General features: G+C 40.3%; 1 protein-coding gene across 8 annotated transcripts in view; it reads right to left on the reverse strand.

Annotated features, from left to right (window-relative positions):
* Nucleotides 1–16,826: 16,826 nt before the first annotated feature.
* The window catches only part of tnk2b (tyrosine kinase, non-receptor, 2b), a 47,654-nt gene continuing 44,628 nt past the window's right edge, over nt 16,827–19,852 (reverse strand). For all 8 annotated transcript variants that reach the window (XM_087810690.1, XM_087810689.1, XM_087810691.1 and 5 more), the window contains one exon: nt 16,827–17,934. In XM_087810690.1, coding sequence (XP_087666816.1) covers nt 17,928–17,934 — 7 coding nt within the window. In that variant the 3' untranslated portion in view covers nt 16,827–17,927. The remainder of the gene's footprint in view (nt 17,935–19,852) is intronic.

The following is a 19,852-nucleotide window of genomic DNA, read 5'->3' on the forward strand; positions in this document are numbered from 1 at the left end:
GAACGGACCAATATTGGCAGATCCCTTTATCTATTTTGATTGTTTTTACATGTATTTATGGATGTTTGTATGGATGGACTAATTGCAATTTCTCCTCCAGGGATCAATAAAGTATCTATATATCTATCTTGAGACGTTTAACTAAGGTATCCAAAGGGGGCCTATTCAGGGTACCTGTGGCACGCCTATAGGTGGGATTGATCAAGTCAGGTGTGCGTAGCTGCAGACATTGTTGTTACTGCAATACGCCAAATTGGCATTACCAAGAAAAAAAACACACAATTAAAATCCATATGAAGCCATGGACAAATAATATCTGGCACATCATCGGTGGAGACGATGTCCATAATCTTACGAGGGTGAAACAGAAGGAGCGTGTATTCCAAAGCCAGGACGACTGAGATGCACTCAGTCGAGGAGCACATACCGTAGACTCAAGGACCGAATCACAACAAAACCCTTTTCCTTATTGTTATTGATACGCAACACCATTGGAACAATGCAACGTCATTGCAACCCCTTCTTAGCTTTATGGTCAGAGACTACATTACTGCCTTTAAAAAAAGGATGCTTAACTTTTGGGGTCACAAAGCTTGCCTCAACTAAAGGTACCCGATACTAAACAAGACCATACTCAGGATTAGACTCTTAGGTACCTATTGGACTTGACCTCTACTGCATGGCTATGCCCACGACAAAGAACTGATGCTCACATTCCACATTCAGATGTATTGACTGTGGAACAAGGAACCTTGGATCGTCCAACCGGCAGTTCTCTTGATCCTGACCTAAACCAGATTATCCTTCAGTGGCGCAGTGGTTAGGTCCTGGTTGCGCTTGATGCACCTTCGGATCCTAGCCCTTGAAAAAAATGGTCTTTAACTCGGACAGAGGGTCAAAGATTTGCCTGTGGATAAGGGGTCAGTTTCGAGACTCCGCAAGGTAAAACTACCCAGACCACTGAGAGGACTGGGGTAGGACTTGGTAGCCTCCATTGTTAAAGACGCAACCCTCAAAAAGTTCTACCATCTGCATTTCATCCAGAATCCACCTTACCTGTCCTTTCAAATAAAAATGCTCATGTCAATTGTCTCTGACGAGGACTAAGAAACTCACACTATAGACTTCAGGAATCACATTTTCTGTGAAAGGAAAATATCTTAAACTTAATAACTCTACCCACACGTAACCTTTTCCGACTCCTCCACCGATATGTCTCCTATAATTAAACCCTCCCAGAAAGTCCGGGTTGCGAGGTGAAAAAGTTTCCTCGAAAAAAGTACAACCGCCCAAATATCCCAGAAAACCGTGAGCACCTATAGATATACATTTCCATCTCCCTCGCCGAGGAGAAGCTCCCAGCCCGTTTTCCTGACTTCGTCTCTCATCACTCTGGAAATAAATGAAAAAAAAAAATGTACGGTTGGGTCCTCACCTCCCTGCGTGCTGTCAGCTGCGCTCGCTATTTTACCCAGCAGCCCCAGGGCGGCCCTGACGGCTCCTCACACCACTAATGGGGAATTGAGAGAAGGAAGGAGAGAGAGAGAAGGAAGGAAGGAAGGGACGCGAGCCGAGGATGAGACACTTGATCGAGCTTTAAAAGAAGAGGACGATCAATATTTGGGGACGGCCGGGATGTCCGGGATGTAGAGGTTTGTTCAGAGGCATCGTTTTACCGATTTTGATGATGTTGCTCATCGTCGTAACTTCAGCCTCCTGATCAAAGTGTGTTTTCCCTGGTACGGGAAGGAGACGGATTGTTGGCGCCAAATTGAAAAAAAACATGAAAATCAATTTAGCTTTTCTCACACCTTTTCTATCCTTACTTCTATCCTTTCCATTTGTTAACCTTTTGTATTGCATCTATTTTCTTGTCTCATCAGTTTTCAAACTTTTTTATTCCTTGTTCTTTCCTTCATTCCTTCTTTGCCCTTTCTAAATCATCCCCCCTACTTCCTTCCCTTTTCCCCTTTTCTCTCCACTTCCATTCCTTCCATACACTTCTCTTATTACATTTTATAAATCTTTATTTATATTGTCAAAAGAACCTTTGAAAGTAGTTTCCTAAAGTTAAATATAAAATATTTGCATCCTGGTTTGTTTTTTTTCCTAAATATATCTATAATATATATATATCTGTGCGTCCATCCGACCGAGTTCTTTAGTTTTTAATCCACCATATTTCCTCTTTTCTTCTTTATGTTTTTGATTCCATTGCTTGTTTTTTCCCCTCTGCTCCATTTTCTTTTTTCTAAATTTAAATTGATTTCCTTTTTTTCCCATTGTTGTCACATTTCCTTTCTGCTCAAAGAGTATTTAATACATTTCAATTACATTTTTGGGACATTTTGATCGTATATTTTGTTTTCGGCACCATTTTGATCCTGTGGACTCTCACGAAACAATTTAGCCCCAAAATAATTCTGAAAGAACTTAAACGAGAGCACATCTGTTAAAATTAAGAAAATAGATATCACTTTGATTTGCTACCAAAAAATTTTAATTAAATTTGTTGACAAAGTTTCCTTGTTTTACATTAGTTTAGGAACGTGTTTGAGCACAATTTAAGACCCGACACCGTAAAAGTATTTGGTGTCAATATTGGAAAAAAAGCTAAACCATAGAATTGCAAGCAAGTTTTGTAATGATACTACCTCCCTGCGTCAATTTTTAGAATGAGTCGTATCGTTTTTATATCATATGGTAAAAGATAATTAATTTTAAATACAAAATCTGTGGCAATAGTGTGGATTGAAAATCACAGTATGGTGCATAAGATGCTTGTTCTTTTACCCTTTTTGTTTTTCTTCAAATTTTCCAGCCATAGTTTTTCAATCTTTCACTTCTATCCAACGGAAAAATAACTTAATAATAAAAACTTATTATATCGAAACATCACAAACACACAAAAAAATATATAAAGATTTACTCACACATCTCAGTGAATTGATACATGTTTAAAAAAAAATAAAAGTTTAGATTTCTGTTCACAGCTGCAGGCAAATAAAGTGCAACACGTTGAAAGAGTGTGATGTAAACGCAGGACAGAGAAGCTGCCGCATCAGTCTGAGTCGTCAAGAAGTTTGTCAGAAAGGCCTAAATTGTTTATATCCGCTAGAGCTTACGTCACAATTTATGGCTTTTATTTGCTCTGGTGTTTTGCTCCTGCTCGCTTGATTGGTTCCTTATATTTGTTACAGGACTTTGCAGCTTCTTGTGTCTGACAGGAAAATTTGCTGATTTTGTTAGTTTTGAAGCTTGTGAGGAAAATCAGCAGAAAACTTGAGACTTAACAAGTATTATTAGGAGCTTTTTGGTTCATTATGAGGTTTTATTTTTAATTTCCCTGGGTCAGAACTACTTATTTTTTCATTTAAAAAATAAGTTAAATATATAAAATATATATTAAAAAAATCACTTGGTATTAACTAACTAACTATTAACTATTGTTCAAAGTATTAGTAAAAAAAAAAGTTTTTCCCCAAAACTTTGGTTCCAGATTAAAAGTCAAGAGGAATAAATGGCTTGTGACTGAAGAAAGAAATGTAGATAAAAAGAAGACACGTTTATTGTTTAAGAATAAAATAAACTTAAACATTTTTTTTGTTGTTGTACAAGCAGCGAAAAATGTAACATGTTAACCAAACTCATTTGAAATGATGATCACCAAAACTAAAACTGGGGTTGTTGTTGAAATGCCCAGGACTAAAGTAAGAAATGTAGATACAAATGAAAAGGTGAAGTAAACATTGAAGATGCTTTGCCACAAGCTGTTACTGCGGAACTACTCTAAAAACAGGTGCAGGTCGGCCTTTTGGTATGGTGTTCCTTCAAGTCGCCAGATGTGAAACCCCTCTACATCGTCAGCAGGGATCTCAGGTTCACCAATGTTTCACCCCTTCTCAGTACACCTCGCCTGAGTGGGGCACGGAAGTCTGACTATGCTTGGCCTGCAGAAGGGTTACAGCCGTGAGCTCTCTTTATCCACAGCCATCTTGATCTGGATTCGGCTACTGCGGCTATATCCCTGGTGGCCTTCTTCAAGTGTTTGGGCTCCAGCCCCATCCTCTGGAGGAAGAAACGCACCGACTTTGCGGGAAAACCCAACAGCTGACTTCAATTGGGAAGCTTGTTGCGTGCCATCCCTTTAGGACGGCTTCAATCAATCATGTCTTGGTACTTGGCTTGCTTCGATTGATGAGCCAAGTCCATTCTTTATTCCCGGGGCACTGTGAGCTCTACCACTATGATGGTTTTTATGCTCCTGGACAGCAAGTGTCACAGTGAGGTTGCTGAAACGTCCTGTGGAAAGATGAGCTTTCTCTTCAAATCCATGCTCATCTCCCAGTTGGAGGCATGTTGCAGGATAGAAGGTAGATGCTTTACCATTCTGCTAGTCTTACGAGACGTCTCCCCTTCCCTTGCGAAGGTTATAGTTTCAAACGGACGCGCTTGTTTGTTGTTGGCGTTGACCTTTTCATGCCTCCATCTGTAGCGCGCTTCTGCCAGCGTCTTTGGGCACGCCGTGAGGATGTGATTAAACGTGCAGGAAGATGCTCCACATTGCTTGCATGATGAGCCTTCTTCTTTGCCCCAGATCTTCAGGTTGGTAGGGGTGGGAAACAGGTCGGTCACAGAACGCAGGAGAAAGCTCAGCTTAGCTCAGTCAGTAGGTTTGCCAAAGCTCCGTCCAAGACATTGGCCGCTCCTGTGCCTGGTCCCAACTGTGTCCATCGACCCAGAGAGTCCGATTGCCTTCACTCGACGATCCTTTTCTGCTGCCTCCCGGACTCTTCTCACGACAAGGCCTCTTTTGGCTCCAGCCTCAACTCTGCCCCATCTGATCCCCCTGTAGTGACCAAGGCCCAGACGTCCCTGGCGTACAACACCTACAATTTCCTGGTGTTTCCAGTGGGATTCTGCATCGACCACAGCTTGTTGGGGCTTCCACTTCCTGCCGCATTTGATGTTTTTCCTTGCATGCCGAACCTTCCCATCCTTGGACAAAAGGAGTGTACTGACTGCCCTTGCCTTAGTGGCCTTGAACTCCTCCACCACTGATGAAACAGGCAAGGGAACCTTTGATGTCTTGCTATACAGGTTGACTGCGCTAAAGGATGGACTCTTTCCAATACTTCTACTTGGGACATGGGAAAGCACCATACTTTGAATCTCCCAAGAAGCTGGCTGTGCTCAATAGCTTTGAGCAAGGTGTTCAGCTGGGCTTTTGTGGTGTTGAGATTGTGGCGGTCCTTTAAGGAGCTGTCATATTGCTTTCCAAGGCAACGGATCCCTTGATCTTGAATTGTTGGGATCTGGAAGCCCTGGATTCTGTAGGTGTTATCGTTTAGCTTCCCTATCAGAATGCTGACGCTCCGCAACTTTTCCGGTTTGAACTGTAGGCGTGATTATGTCGCCATCTTCTCCAGTGCGCTCATAACCCACTTTGTAGCCCGGATTGATGGGGTCATCACCGTCACATCGTCCATGAAGGCGCGACATGCTGGATGTCTTGTGCAGCGTCTGCTTTTGGGCCTCTGCACTGCATCTCTCCTGCTTTCAGTAGCAGGTTCATGGCCGCTATGAAAAGGACGACAGAAACCGTGCATCCTGTCATTATGCCTTTCTCGAGCTTTTGCCATTTGGTGGTGATGCCGCCCACGTTGAACCTCATCCGCAGCGCATCCATTTGCGTCATGACCAGTTCGACTACCTCTGATGAAACGTGGTAGTTCTCCAGTGCCTTGTGGATCAGCTGGTGTGGCATACTTGGATAGGCCTTGGCGAGGTCCAGCCACACGACAGAGAGAGTGTTATGTTGGCTCTCGGCTTCATTGATGACCTGACTTATCACTGCCGTATGTTCCTAGCAGTCGAATATCCCGGTACTCCTCCTTTTTGACACTGGGGTCGATGAACTTGTCAGCTATCAGGTATGTTGTTAGCCGTTTGCCAACGATGGACCAAAACATCTTCCCTCCACGTCCAACAGGGAAATCTCCCGGAGCTGGTCGAGTCTGGTGGAATTTGCGTCTTTCGGCACAAAGCAATCCTCGGCGAGAGTCCAGAGACTGGGTTCCAGTTTCTTCTTCCACAGAGTCTGAAGGAGCTTTGCGAGCCGCTTCGACAGCTGTGGACAGCACCTCTAGATCTTATTAAGTGTTGCCAGATAGTCCTGGGGAAGATCCAGCCCGTGCTTTTGTTACCACTGTCGTCACCTCTTCCAGGGTGAAATCTGTCATGTTGAAGGCGGAGTGTGGTGTGATTTGCGATAGTTGGAAAGGGCATTCGCCCAGAAGAATACTTTGGGAGGGATCGCCATGTGCAGCTCCAACACTGTCTTCTACTTTCTCCTTTGTGTCCAGTAAGCGTCCCAACCCTAGGCTTGCCTAGGAGGTTTGCTGTGAATTGGAATTGGTTGTTAAAAAAGGCTTTCCCATCTCTGTTTCGCCCCTTAACCTGTACACCTCGCCCGAGTGGGGCAGGGAAGACTGACGGAAGGGTTCCAGCCGTGATCTATCTTTATCCACAGCCATCTTAAGGTGGATTCGGCTACTGCGGCTATATCCCTTGTGGCCTTTAGTTGTTTGGGCTCCAGCCCCATCCTCTGAGAGCTCTATGATTATTGTCACCGTGGTTATTTGACTATATTTGGAAATAAAGGAAAAAAAACTTTGGTTTTAATCAAGTAACAAGTTCTGACTAAATTAATTTCAAACGGTAAACTAGAGAGGGAAAGAACACAAACAAACACACACACATTTAACTATATTATATGTGAACAAGCACTTTTTCTGAGTTCAATGGTTGCAATTTAAGGCTGGTGACTGAACCCTCCTCTCTTCCAACCCTCACTCGTGAACATAACGCTGAATTACAGTATTCTACCAGAGGGATTTATTCTCTGCATTACCATCTGGATCCAGGATTTTTGAGGGAATTATCCTCCACTCTGAGGCGCAGATGGCTGCAGCGTTTCTTCTTCACGTCGTCCGACTGAGTTACGAAACGCTACTGCCCCCTGTTGAGCTAATTTATATCACGAGTGGTTCAAATAAAATCTTAATTCTTAAATCAGTGGTTAAATTCATTTCATCAGTGACAACATTTTTATTAGAGACTGTTCTGAGGGGCCATCAAGAAAAAATAAAGGAGGGAAAATCCTAAATATAATGGGATAAAAAAATCTGATCAAATCAAATAACAGGCTAAAACTACTATTATATACATTTTTTACATTTTGATGTAAAGACGCTTTTAAAAGTATTTTTTATATACATTTGTCACTGGAACAAATACATGGAAAATTCCTAAAAGAAAAGTTGAAATAGTAATTAAAAAAAACAAACCGTGAGCAGAGGTTCGCACTCTCCTAGTAGTTTTCTGGTCTTATCTAAACAAAACAAAGGAGCTGTCAAAGAAAAAAAAGCTAAAAATGATTGTTTTCAGGGTGAGTTTTCATGACAACATCCTCCCACATGGGTTGATATCACGATCACGCCCGAGGTGCCTCCGTGATTCGCTGCAATCCGTCTCCGGGGGCCAGGACTCTTGTCCTTTATTTACAACGAGGAGATGGAATAATCATTTCTCCAGAACTGATCCTCCTCTCGGACAATTGTGTTTCCTCATCCCAGCTGCCGTCAACACTCCTCCTCGGGCGAGAGATGATGAAATGTCACGCTTATCAGTGTCCAAACCCGGAGCCTGGTCACCTTCTCCACCTGGACCGCCGATGGTTTTTATGCTGAGAGCGAGCGGCTCATAATCTCAACGTCCTCGCTACGTTCAAGAAGGGAACGCTTGTTAAAAAAAAAAGAGCGATATCTGCCTCGTTTGTTCTGGTCATTTGTTTCGTTGGTGATGAGGCAGAATTAATGACTCCCGCTGACCTCGGCACAATTTTGGGCTGTTCGAGCACTTAAGCCTTTGTATCCGATAAGCAGGTTTTTATTTGTAATTCCAGAGGAAGACAAAAGAAGCCGACGACGGCGCTACACTAAGAATAGCATTGACTCATCATGCTCGCCGCCGCACTGCCTGCACTCTCTTCTTCATCTCTGTAGTGAAATCCTTCATGTTGTTTTTGCTGTTAACTAAAATACCAGAGTTAACCTTCCTCCCCCATCTCTCTCTGGCATCCAAAGGCTGGCCATTTTACACATGGTCCGAAGAGGAGAGAATGACCAGATGACTTTTAAGAATACTCAATGTCTTTTTCTTGTTCAATAAGATATTTTCAGGTAAAGAGACGCCAAAGAAGGAAGTCACATGAACTATATATATCCAAATATAAAAGTGTTTTGATGTTTATATGCTGTTTGAACATACATATCAATACTGTGGTTTCCTAACATGTAATGTTTGATATCATAATCCTTAGAAAGAGCTGGGAAAGTTATGATAAGTTAGCATTTTATGTGAGCCTCAGATCTTTCAATAACGTCAAATAAAATAAGTTTCAAAGTCAATTCGAAGGAGGAGAGAGACATAAGGACAGAGGGTCGGAACATCTCCAGCCAATGAGGGGGTGAGGAATCAGATGTCACCCACCAATCAGGAGCACGAGTGGATGGCTTTAAAAAGTCCCAGTCTCCACAAGATTCGACCACTGGTGGCCCCAAGTTCAGTGTGAGGCCCCCCCGATATCGACAGAAACAAATCCAACTACAAAACCTTTAAATATTTGTCTGTACATGTGACGGTAAAATATCAAGGCGGGTGAGACTGAAGGTGAGAGACGCTTTGCCAGGAGTTTGAAGTGAAGAGAACAAAAGGAGGAAGATGTGTTTTCACACACGTGTAGCAATAAATCATGTGTGAGGAATAGATTCAGAACATTCTTAAGAAGCTTGAGACAAATACGTCCTTTAATTTTCATCAAATTGTGGTATTTTACTAATATCTAATCGAAGGTAATTGTTTGGCCCTTCAGAATATCCACAAGATTCCACTTTTATGAAACACCATTTGACCATTAATGAGTTGTCATTTCAGAAGTCCTTCTAGGTGTTGTTTTTGTCTTACAAAAAAGATAATTTTTATGTGTTTTTGTATAAGTTTTATTTTGTTAAAGATTGAACATTTAAATTTCTGGCTCCACCCCTTGTTTGGACAGTGTAATTGCATTGTTAGATTAGTCTACATCTTTCAAAATAAGATAAAGGCTCTTTTTTGTTCAGTTTTGCTTTTTATCCTAGTAACTTTAAATCTCTTTATCTAAATGTTTTTCTTTTACTTTACCTTTTCTTGTCTTCTTGTTCTTTTGTTTTGTAAAAACTAGATCTACATTTGCATTTATTTCAAAGTAAGAGATAAAGAATCTTGTTTTCCTTTTTATCTTCCTGATGATTCCAGATCATGTGTACTTTTTTTTTATAATTTAAAGAAATCATAAGTCTTTGGTTGAGTCACTTTCTCTTTTAATGTTCCTAGTAACTTCAAATCTTTTTTCTTCTTCTTTTCTTTTACTTCTCATTTGTTTTCCTTTTCTTCTATTCTTTTCCTTTCTTTGTAAAAAAAAAAATTGATTTGTCTACAAGTGCATTTATTTCAAAGTAAGATTTAAAGGCTATTGTTGGGTCAGTTTTTCTTTTTATGTTCCAATTACTTCAAATCTTTTTTTATTTTTCTTCTCTCCTTTTCCTTCTCTTTCCTTAGAAACAACTAGATTATTGTACAAATGCATTTATTTCAAAATAAGATGAAGGCTTTTGTTGAGTCTGTTTCTCTTTTTATCTTCCTAAATACTTTTTTTTTACTAAATATTACGTATTGCTGCTTTAAAACAAAGGTAGTTGTATGCTGTTATAATATTAGGTTATTCTTTAACTCAACCAGCACTAACTATATATGATATAAAAGAGTCAAGAATTTACATCGTAAATATAAACCTCAAAGTGATTCTTTTTTTTAATTTCCCGGAAAGTTTTCTTTAATTTTAAAAAGGCTAGTTGTTGGCTTACCTGTTAGCATTTGAGGGGTTGGAAGTTGTAGGTGCGAATCCTGAGTCACAGAAGAACCTTAACAATAAATTAATTAATAATTATATAAAAATCACAATTTAATTAAAAAATCTTCAATACCTTATTCAGTGGTCAAACTTTCCAGTGGCTCCTTTTTTTTGTAGCATCCGTCCATGGCTGCTGCTCAGATAAACTATACATCTTCATTTTAAGTCACAGAAATTCATTAAAAATTCTCGTTCTGTAGCTAAAAACTCTCAGATTTACCCCAAAGTAATCTCGCTCCGAGCCGTCGTCGTCACCAAACAACCGGCGAGGCGTCGACTCCGGGTTCATCACGACAGAAGAAGCTCTTAAGTGTGTGAAACCGTAAATACTGAAAAGAACGAACGACGCCTTTGCTAAACACAGCGGATGTTTCCTTCAATCTTCGCGTCGAGCCGTGATGGACAACATCCAGCGAAGCCATTAACACTCTCCCCGTCAAAACACCTGAAAGGATGTGCGATCGCAGGAAGTGGGCGATTAGAAGAAGAGCGACGGACGGAGGCCGTAATCAAACCTTCGACTTCATTATGGACAAATGCATGTTTTTCCCTTTCGGAAAACACTCGAAACAGAAGTCGTTGCTTAACATAATGGTCTGTTTACATCCGCCTTCCTCCGTCTGAGTTGCGAGTGCACTTCCCAGAAATCCAATTACATCCATGAATGGAGAACATGTAGCAATTGTCCCAATTTAACATGTTTTTTTTTTCCTATATGTAAAATCGTGAGGAAAACGTGTAGCTTTGAAGCCGTAAAATAAGACCTCGGATTAATTCTACCCTCAGATAATTAAATGGGTCAAAAGGATTGTTCTGGTGCAAAAACAAGCAACAAACCGATGGATTATTTAGGCAATAAAAAGGTTAGAAAATACTATAGCGAGCGCCTCCAGCAACACAATGATTAATTGACGTTTTTTCCTCCGCGGAGGTTCATTATTGTGTCTGAACCCTCCGTGATAAAACGCTCGCCTCCGTCCCGGTCATCACTCCGGCGGTCAAGCACTGTTATGTAAGAGCTGGTGTGTGTTCTTTCGCTTGCTCGCCATTGATCCCACTCCTTCGAGACGAGGAAATTGCAGAATGGAGAGCAGCGAAGGGAATTTTTTTTTTTTTTTAATGGACGGATGCTACACAATAGGAAGAAGCTTAGAGGGGGGAAGGAAAGTGTTGGTACTTGAATGCATCTTTGAAAAGGATTTTTTTAATCCTTCTGACCTCAAAGATAGGAAAGGAAGTTTTCTATAAAAGGTGTAATTGCCAATTAAATTGTTAAAAACAACTTTAAAGTGATGGGAAAAATAGTCAACTTACAAGAGAAGCAGATGGAGCAAGAATGCTCCTCCTATGATGCAACACTAACAGACTCAGTGACTCATTCATTTCTCGTACTATTAGAGAGTTTATTCTGAGTTTGGGAGAAGGAGAAGAGTGAAAAGGTGATTCTATGTTAATCTTTGTATCCTTTTGTTTGTGTTTTTTTCTTTGTTTGTGTTCTTTAGACTTAGATTTTGTCATCCCTTGAACTTTGTTCATTTTATTGCACGTGGAACTGCAATAAACTGAACTGGAACCTCCTGAAGGAGATCTCCAGAGGGATTAATAAAGTTTATCAATCTATCTATCTCGAACGAAATGAGGCGAAAGTTGTTTTTTTTAGGATATTACAATTTGTGTAATTCTGTTGATAAAACAAGTTAATGAGGTTTAAAAACATCTTCCTTTTTTTTTACTTGAAAAAATGACATAGCACGAGTAAAAAATTAGCCAAAAAGAGGGAAATAAAGTTTTACAACTTTTATTTTTTAGAATAGAAACGTATATGAATGATTAAAAATAGGGATATTTATATAATTATTAGGTATCAGACATAATGTGTTAAAAAATATGTTGTTTTTTTTTCTTCTTAAAGTCGCATTCGAGCCGTCAGATTTATCCTAATGCTTTTGGTCTGGAGAATAATCTCATTAAAAGGCACCAAACGAGAAGAAAAAGGAATGAATAAATAAAAGAGTTACTGAAGGTCGACCATAAAAATGGACAGAAAGCTCAACAAGAAAATAAAGTGTTTCGTCGTCGATACAACATCAACATCTAATCACCACTTTATTTTCTTGTTTAGCTTTCTGGGAGACGATGAAGTTAATGAGCCGAACGATAGATGTAGAAGAATAAACACAACAATAACAACAGGAAACTGTCATTAAAAATAACAGATGAAGAAAAAAGGTGAACATTTTATTTTTGAACTTTTTCTCTTTTTTTTTTTTAATGCAATCCTTAAAAGCATTCTGACAAATTCATAAAGTTTCCCAAAGATCTCCTTTCCTTTACCGTTTCCGTGTTTCCACGATGGATAGAAATGAAGTTTTGATTTTAAAATCTCAAGCAACTACTGGAAAGAGAATAAATAAATAATATAAAGATTATAGCAGGAACATTCTGAGGCAGAATTAAGAGATTTAGGAGATTTAAGTGACTTTTAATTAGGAATTCGGAAATTTAAATGAGCATTCTCCGATTAAAAATTCTGATTTAAAATGAGAATTATGAGATTAAAAGTCACAATTCTTCCATAGATTAAAGTGAGAATTCATAGAAAAAAAGTAATAATTCTATGATTAAAGTTATAACTCTCAGATTAAAGAATTCTGAGATTCAAATGATAATTCTTAGGTAAAAGTTAAGATTTAAAATGAGAATTATGAGATTCAAGAGAGAATTCTTAGATTAAATTTACAATTTAAAATGAGAATTATGAGAATAAAATGACAATTAAAATGACAATTCTTAAATTAAAGTAAGAATTCTTGGATTAAAGTGAAAATTCTTATATTAAAGTGAGAATTCTGTGATCAAAGTGAGATTTCAGTGATTAAAGTGACTCTAAAGTGAGAATTCTGAGATTAAAGTGAGAGTTCAGCGATTTAAGTGACCCTTAAGTGAGAGTTCTAAGTGAGAGTTCATCAATTTAAGTGACCCTTAAGTGAGAATTTTGAGATTAAAGTAAGAGTTCAGTGATTTAAGTGACTTTAAAGTGAGAATTCTGAGATTGAAGTGACAGTTCATGGGTTTAAGTGAACCTTAAATGAGAGTTCTGAGATTAAAGTGAGAGTTCATGGATTAAGTGACCATTAAGTGAGAATTCTGAGATTTAAGTCAAGAGTTCATGGATTTAAGTGACCTTTAAGTGAGAGTTCTGAGATTAAAGTGAGAGTTCATTGATTTAAGTTATCCTTAAATGGGAATTCTGAGATTAAAATCACATTTCATGGATTTAAGTGACCCTTAAGTGAGAGTTTTGAGATTAAAGTGAGAGTTCATAGATTTAAGTGACCCTTAAGTGAGAGTTCTGAGATTAAAGTGAGAGTTCATCAATTTAAGTGACCCTTAAGTGAGAATTCTGATATTTAAGTCAGAGTTCATGGATTTAAGTGACCCTTAAGTGAGAGTTCTGAGATTAAAGTGAGAGTTCATCGATTTCAGTGATCATTAAATGGGAATTCTGAGATTAAAGTCACATTTCATGGATTTAAGTGACCCTTAAGTGAGAGTTCTGAGATTAAAGTGAGAGTTCATCGATTTAAGGTAAGGTAAGGTAAAACTTTATTGATCCCTCAGTGATCCTTAAATGAGAGTTCTGAGATTAAGGTGAGAGTTCATCGATTTAAGTGATCATTAAATGTGAATTCTGAGATTAAAGTCAAATTTCATGGATTTAAGTGGCCCTTAAGTGAGAGTTCATCGATTTAAGTGACCCTTCATCGATTTAAGTGACCCTTAAGTGAGAGTTCTGAGATTAAAGTGAGAGTTCATCGATTAAGTGATCCTTAAATGGGAATTCTGAGAGCGAACCAGTAGTTCTAACAGGTCACGTCAGATCAAGCCACAGCAAAAGAAGATGAGAATGAAAAAATGGAAATGGAAGGAGTGAGCAGCCAGACGGGCGGATGAAGGAAATGAGGTGAAAAATACATGCGACGAGGAACATCGGGGAGGCAGGTCATCACAGCAGGAGGATGGCAGAGGATGATTGGGGGAAACAAACAAGACAGGAAGTAAACAATCTACTGCCTAGAACCGGGTCGTGACACCGACACGAACCTGCGGACGAGGGTCGAAGTTCAGGATCACATAAATGAACCACGACTCGCATTAACATGTAGAGATCGACAACAAACTCATCACCCTTCGCTCTTCTCTTCTCCTCCCGGGATCATCCGCTGTCAACGAGGTGAAACAACAAACACAATCAATTCTCACTTGCAGAGATGAAGGCGGGAAGAGGAGCGTGAAGGAGGGAAGAAGAAGAAGAAAAAATACAGTAGAATGAATAAACTAGAAGATCTTTCTGGCCTTTATTTACCTCATTCTGTTTGCTTATGATTTCTCCGGGGATCCCTGCGAGTCCACTGCTTTAAACAACTGGAACAACATTAATAATTTGCTCGGGGACTGAGACGTGATACTGTACACACACACACACCTACACACACACCCACACACACACACACCCACCCACCCACACACACACACACACACATGGGATGAAATGAGGGCTTATGGGGTCTCATTAGTAAAAAAAAGAAGTTCCATATGTCCATAGAACAGATGTGCTGGACGGGTGGATCTGTTGAGTGTAATTGAACCGACAACTTTATTTCTTCTGCGTGTAGATTATTATACGACATCAATAAACTAATATAAGCTTATTTAAAAAACAAACGAATCATGAACCGGCAATTATCGGACAAGAAAGTTCATCGACGCGAGTGTGTGTGTGTGTGTGTTTGGTGGCGGTCGATGCCGATGTATACAGAGATGGATATCGTCATTTTTTGTCGCCGGCTCAAGGTCAAACATCGTTAGAGTCAGAAATGATCGCACACACACACACACATACAGAGACGCACAATAAGGTAAATTGACAGGGATTGATCGCACACATCAAACATCGTCGCCACCAGGGAGGGAAGGTTCTTGATTCACCAGTTGAACACAAAGTGAAATGACTTTGATCACATCGATCAGAGGACCTTTATTTCCAGGTTTGATTCGTTTCCTCACGTGTTCATTTGGAGATGAAAATGTCAAGATGACGAAAAAAAACAAAAAACATTTTTAGCACCAGTTAGCAAACAAGCTAATCTCCTTGTTTTTTACAACGACAATCAACAAGTCATCTGCATAGAAACATATAAATATTACTTTTTAGTGTAAAAACACAATTTAAAAGGGGAAATTATTTGTTGCTTTTCCTATAAAAGTATAGATTACATTTAAAAGAGATATATATTAAATAGAAAAAAGAAATAACGGGAGTATGGGGTCAGATACACCTGTTAAGGGCTGTATGAGTCAGAGCTGGTATTAGGTCGGACTCCAGTGAGGGTTGGACTCCGTCAGAGCTACCTTTTGTCCCTGATCCTGTTCATAACTTTAACGCACAGAATTTCTAGACGCTGCCTGGGCGTTGAGGGGTCCGGTTTGGTGGGCTTCAGATTAGGTCACTGCTTTTAGTGGTGGTCCCGTTGGCCTCATCAGCCCGTGACCTTCAGCTTCTCACTGGAAAGGTTCGCAAGGATGAGGACCAGCACCTCCGGATCTAAGTCCATGGGAACCTTCTCTGGGTTGGGGAGGAAACCCTGCCCCAAGTGGAGGGGTTATAGCCTATTGGGGTCTTGTTCACGAGTGAGGGAGTCTCAGAACATCAGGCTGATTGGGGCGGCATCAGCAGTTTTGCGGATGCTGCACCAATCTGTGGTGCTGAAGAGAGAGCTGAGCCATAAGGCGATCTCTTAGAGATGGGGTGAGAAGCAAGGTCATCCAGGAGAGGCTCAGAGTAAAACTGCTCCTCCACGTTGAGAGGAGTCAGTTGAGGTGGCTTTGGCACCTGATTAGGATGCTTCCAGGAGGTGAGGTGAGGTGTTGAGGACATGTCTCACCGGTAGGAGACCACGGGGCAGACCCAGGAAAAACTGCAGAGACTATGTTTCTCAGCTGGTCTAGGAGCGCCTTGGGGTCGCCCCCCCGGGAAGAGCTGGGGCGAGGAAGGTCTGCGACCCGAACCCCCGATAAGTGGAGCAGAACAAAATTTAACGGAAAAAAATGACCATCAAAAATGGTGTAAAGGCAGGAAAATAAAGCGACATAAAGAAAAAATTCACAAAAAAAATAGAGAATAAAAGAAGATACTATGAGAGTCACAAAATCCTCATTAAGACTTGATACAGCCCTTTAGCTTTAGACATAAAATGTAAAAAAAAAACGTTAGTTTATTTTTATTTTCGGTTCAAATAGCAGGCTTTCGTTTTGGTTAGTCTTGCGAAAGATAAAACATTTATTGCGACTTCATTCCCAGAAATGTTCCCCTCTTTGAACAATGAAACATTTGGACATGATGATTGTGAAAGTCATAAAACGAGTCCAGGACCATAACATGTAGCTTGATAGTACTTTAACATTGAGCAGAGTCATCGGAGACATGGAGTAGAGCCACAGGTTGTTTTTAAATTATTATTATTAAATAACACTTACCCTAGTTTGTCCCGTCGCTACATCATGGGGCGTCTTCAACAGGCGATCTCTTGGGACACCTAAAACTCTTACTGCAACTGAACAAGTCAACAGATGAAAAATTACTTTTAAACCAACTGAGAAATGAGTCCCCGGGTTTGAGAGCAGAACTTTTCCATCGAGACGAAGGTACCAAAGGCATAACTCATCATTCAAAAAAGTGAAACACTGGCAGCATAAATGTTCCCACTTGGCAGCGACGACGACACGGAAGCAATAAATCTGAACTCAGTAGGAGTAAAAAATAATGAAATCTTTAATAAAAAATACATTTATAAAGTGAACTTTTCTCAACCCAGGAGGGGGAAAATAAACTGCTGAGTAAGCATTTTTGGAGGAGAAACACAACTCCTGGAGGCGAATACATAAGAGGAGACGGTAAAAGTGTTTGAAACACAGATCTGGGATCACAAAAGGAAGAGAGTTTTTTGAAAAAAAGTCTCTCACAGGAACAGCAGCTTGGTACAAAGAGATATTTTATAAACAGATCCTGGATCAGTGGAGCACAAAGACTTTCTCGTCTGGATGGTTTCACCTCTGGATGATGCTGATGGATGGACACAGTAGGAGGTCAGAGGTTCTACAGCAGACTTATTGCACACGTGGGGACAGTTGTCGAGGTTTTGTCGTCCAGAATCAGTCCGTCGTTTATTAAAAACTTCAACGAGCAAGAGTCCAGATGGACGTCGTAGCTGCTCGCATTAGCATCTTCTTCAGAGGCCGAGCAGCTTGAGCGGAGGCCGCGGGCACGAGGGGCATATGGAGGCTTTTGGTTCGTTTTCAAGCAAAGTCAGGGTCTTCATGTGCCTTTTTTTGGAGGGTGATGACAGCAACTCAGGGAGGGAGACGAAGATGGGATTTCTAACTACATGTAAATGGACCAAATGAGTGGTCGACAAAATAGGTAAAAATTTGTTGGTAAACTGAAGTATCTTGAGATAACTTTGTTATGATTTGAAACTTTAAATACACTTTTTCTCTCATTTTTATGATATTAATGTCATTTTTTTTAATCATATTTTCAACATTTGAACTGCGACACAAAGTGCTGGAGATCGTTTGTGCTTTTTTTTTTCTTTTGTCTTTTGACTTTAGATTTTTTTTTCACAACTCGTGCGAACATGAAACCAGCGACTCTCATTGGTCTTTGGATTAAAGGGGTTTGACATCAACTACAATCTGGTTTGCTTCAGGGCTTTTTCAGGGCATCAAAGAGAGACCTTGATTTGTCGCCGATCATAGACTTAGAGTGCTGGATTACACTCTGGCGCTCGCGTGCAGGAGCCCGACGGGAGGACCAAGTGTACCGGATCGTCCGTCCGGAGCTCGGCATCTTCTGTCACCGCCTGCGGAAATAAAGAAGAGAATGATGAGATTGAAGTGTAAAAAGAACCAATGCATGATCAACGAAAAGGTCGAGATCAAAAAGATTGGTTTTCTAGTCCATTTACAAGTTACGTTAGAACAACCTGACGTTATTGTGCAACTTCAAGATGAAGCACACATGTGACATTTGATTTAATCATTTGATTCCATCGTAAGATAGTAAGTACGTTAGTAAGTAAATGTTATTTGTAAAAAGTCTTTCTAGACCAGGGTCAAGATGGGTATGATCTATTGATCGCTTTCTTGAAATCAGCGACATCTGCCTGATTAGCGCATGTGTCAATGTCATTTTTGAAGCTGTATGACAAGCTCACAGGAAGCAAAACTGAGCACATTAGATTTTTCTAAACAGCTGCAGCCACTTCTTGATGCCACAGATGTGTTTGTGTCATTCGCACAGCAGTTGCGTCGCAGTACTGTTACATTAGAGTCGCAGTAGCATTACATTTACGAGACAGTTGCGCCGCAGTTGCACTGCAGATGCGTTGCAGTTGCGCCGCAGTGCAGCACCGTTTTGCAACGTGGTTGCCACACATTTGCAACGTGGTTGTGTCACGTCTTTTTCATATTTTCATCAACGTTGTTGCCTCACATTTCCAAGCGGCTGACTCACATTTGCAATGTGGTTGCCTAGCTCACATTTGCAACGTGGTTGTGCAACGTTTTTTTCATATTTGCGTCAACGTGGTTGCCTCACATTTGCAATGTGGTTGCCTCACATTTGCAATGTGGTTGCCTCACATTTGCAACCTGGTTGCCTCACATTTGCAACATGGTTGCCTCACATTTGCAACGTGGTTGCCTCACATTTGCAATGTGGTTGCCTCACATTTGCAACGTGGTTGCCTCACATTTGCAATGTGGTTGCCTCACATTTGCAACGTGGTTGCCTCACATTTGCAACGTGGTTGCCTCACATTTGCAACGTAGTTGCCTCACATTTGCAATGTGGTTGCCTCACATTTGCAACGTGGTTGCCTCACATTTGCAACGTGGTTGCCTAGCTCATATTTGCAACGTGGTTGTGTCATGTTTTTCTCATATTTGCGTCAATGTGGTTGCCTCACATTTGCAACGTGGTTGTGTTGCGGTTGCACATTTGCATAGTTCTTGCGTGGTGGTATCATCGTGCTTGCCTCACATTTTGACGCAGTTGTGTCAGTTTTGCGTTCCTCCATGTGTTCGTATTGCACATTTATAATATCTAAAGTTAAAAGTTAACGACTAACACAGTTTTTTTTAGATGTTTTACATTCTAGCATCATGTTGCATTTACATTTTTTTTTAAATATCATTTGGTGACATTTAAATGAATTAGCAAAACAATTCCTAGAATATTTTCTTTCAATTGAAACACTTCATGCATTGATACTACAAAACTATGCGACAAATTCTCAGTCTTTCCTCTTCTTTTTCACCTGATTAGCTGAGATGTATGGCTCACTGGTGGAGGTACTACTGCTGCAGGGGGCTGGCAGTGGACGGTGGATTCTGTCTGTTGGCAGGACAACGATAGCCGCGAGCCCGTGTGTTTTGTATGTAGTGCAGGTAACGTTTGTTTAAACATCCAGCAGCAGCAGCAGCAGCAGCAGCAGCAGCTGTGCCCTTGACTGTGAATCCTCTGTGCCTTTTATTATTTTTTTATTCCTAATCCAGGCCAAGAGGAAAAACATAATCTTATTCCTGACGAAGTTTCAATGAAAATACAGAACCTATTTATTTACTTCCAACCACGAGTTGATGTCCTTGTCGTTCTATTGATTTTCTTTAAGAAAGCCTCGTGCAATAAGCTCCTTGGGGGAGGTATGTGTCAACTTCGTGCTTTTTGATATTTAACCGATTAATTAGGTTTAAACGACATTTCCAGGGTCTGACATT

This window comes from Callionymus lyra, chromosome 16 (genome assembly GCF_982586985.1).
Source record: "Callionymus lyra chromosome 16, fCalLyr1.hap1.1, whole genome shotgun sequence".
In the NCBI taxonomy this organism is placed as follows: Eukaryota; Metazoa; Chordata; class Actinopteri; order Syngnathiformes; family Callionymidae; genus Callionymus; species Callionymus lyra.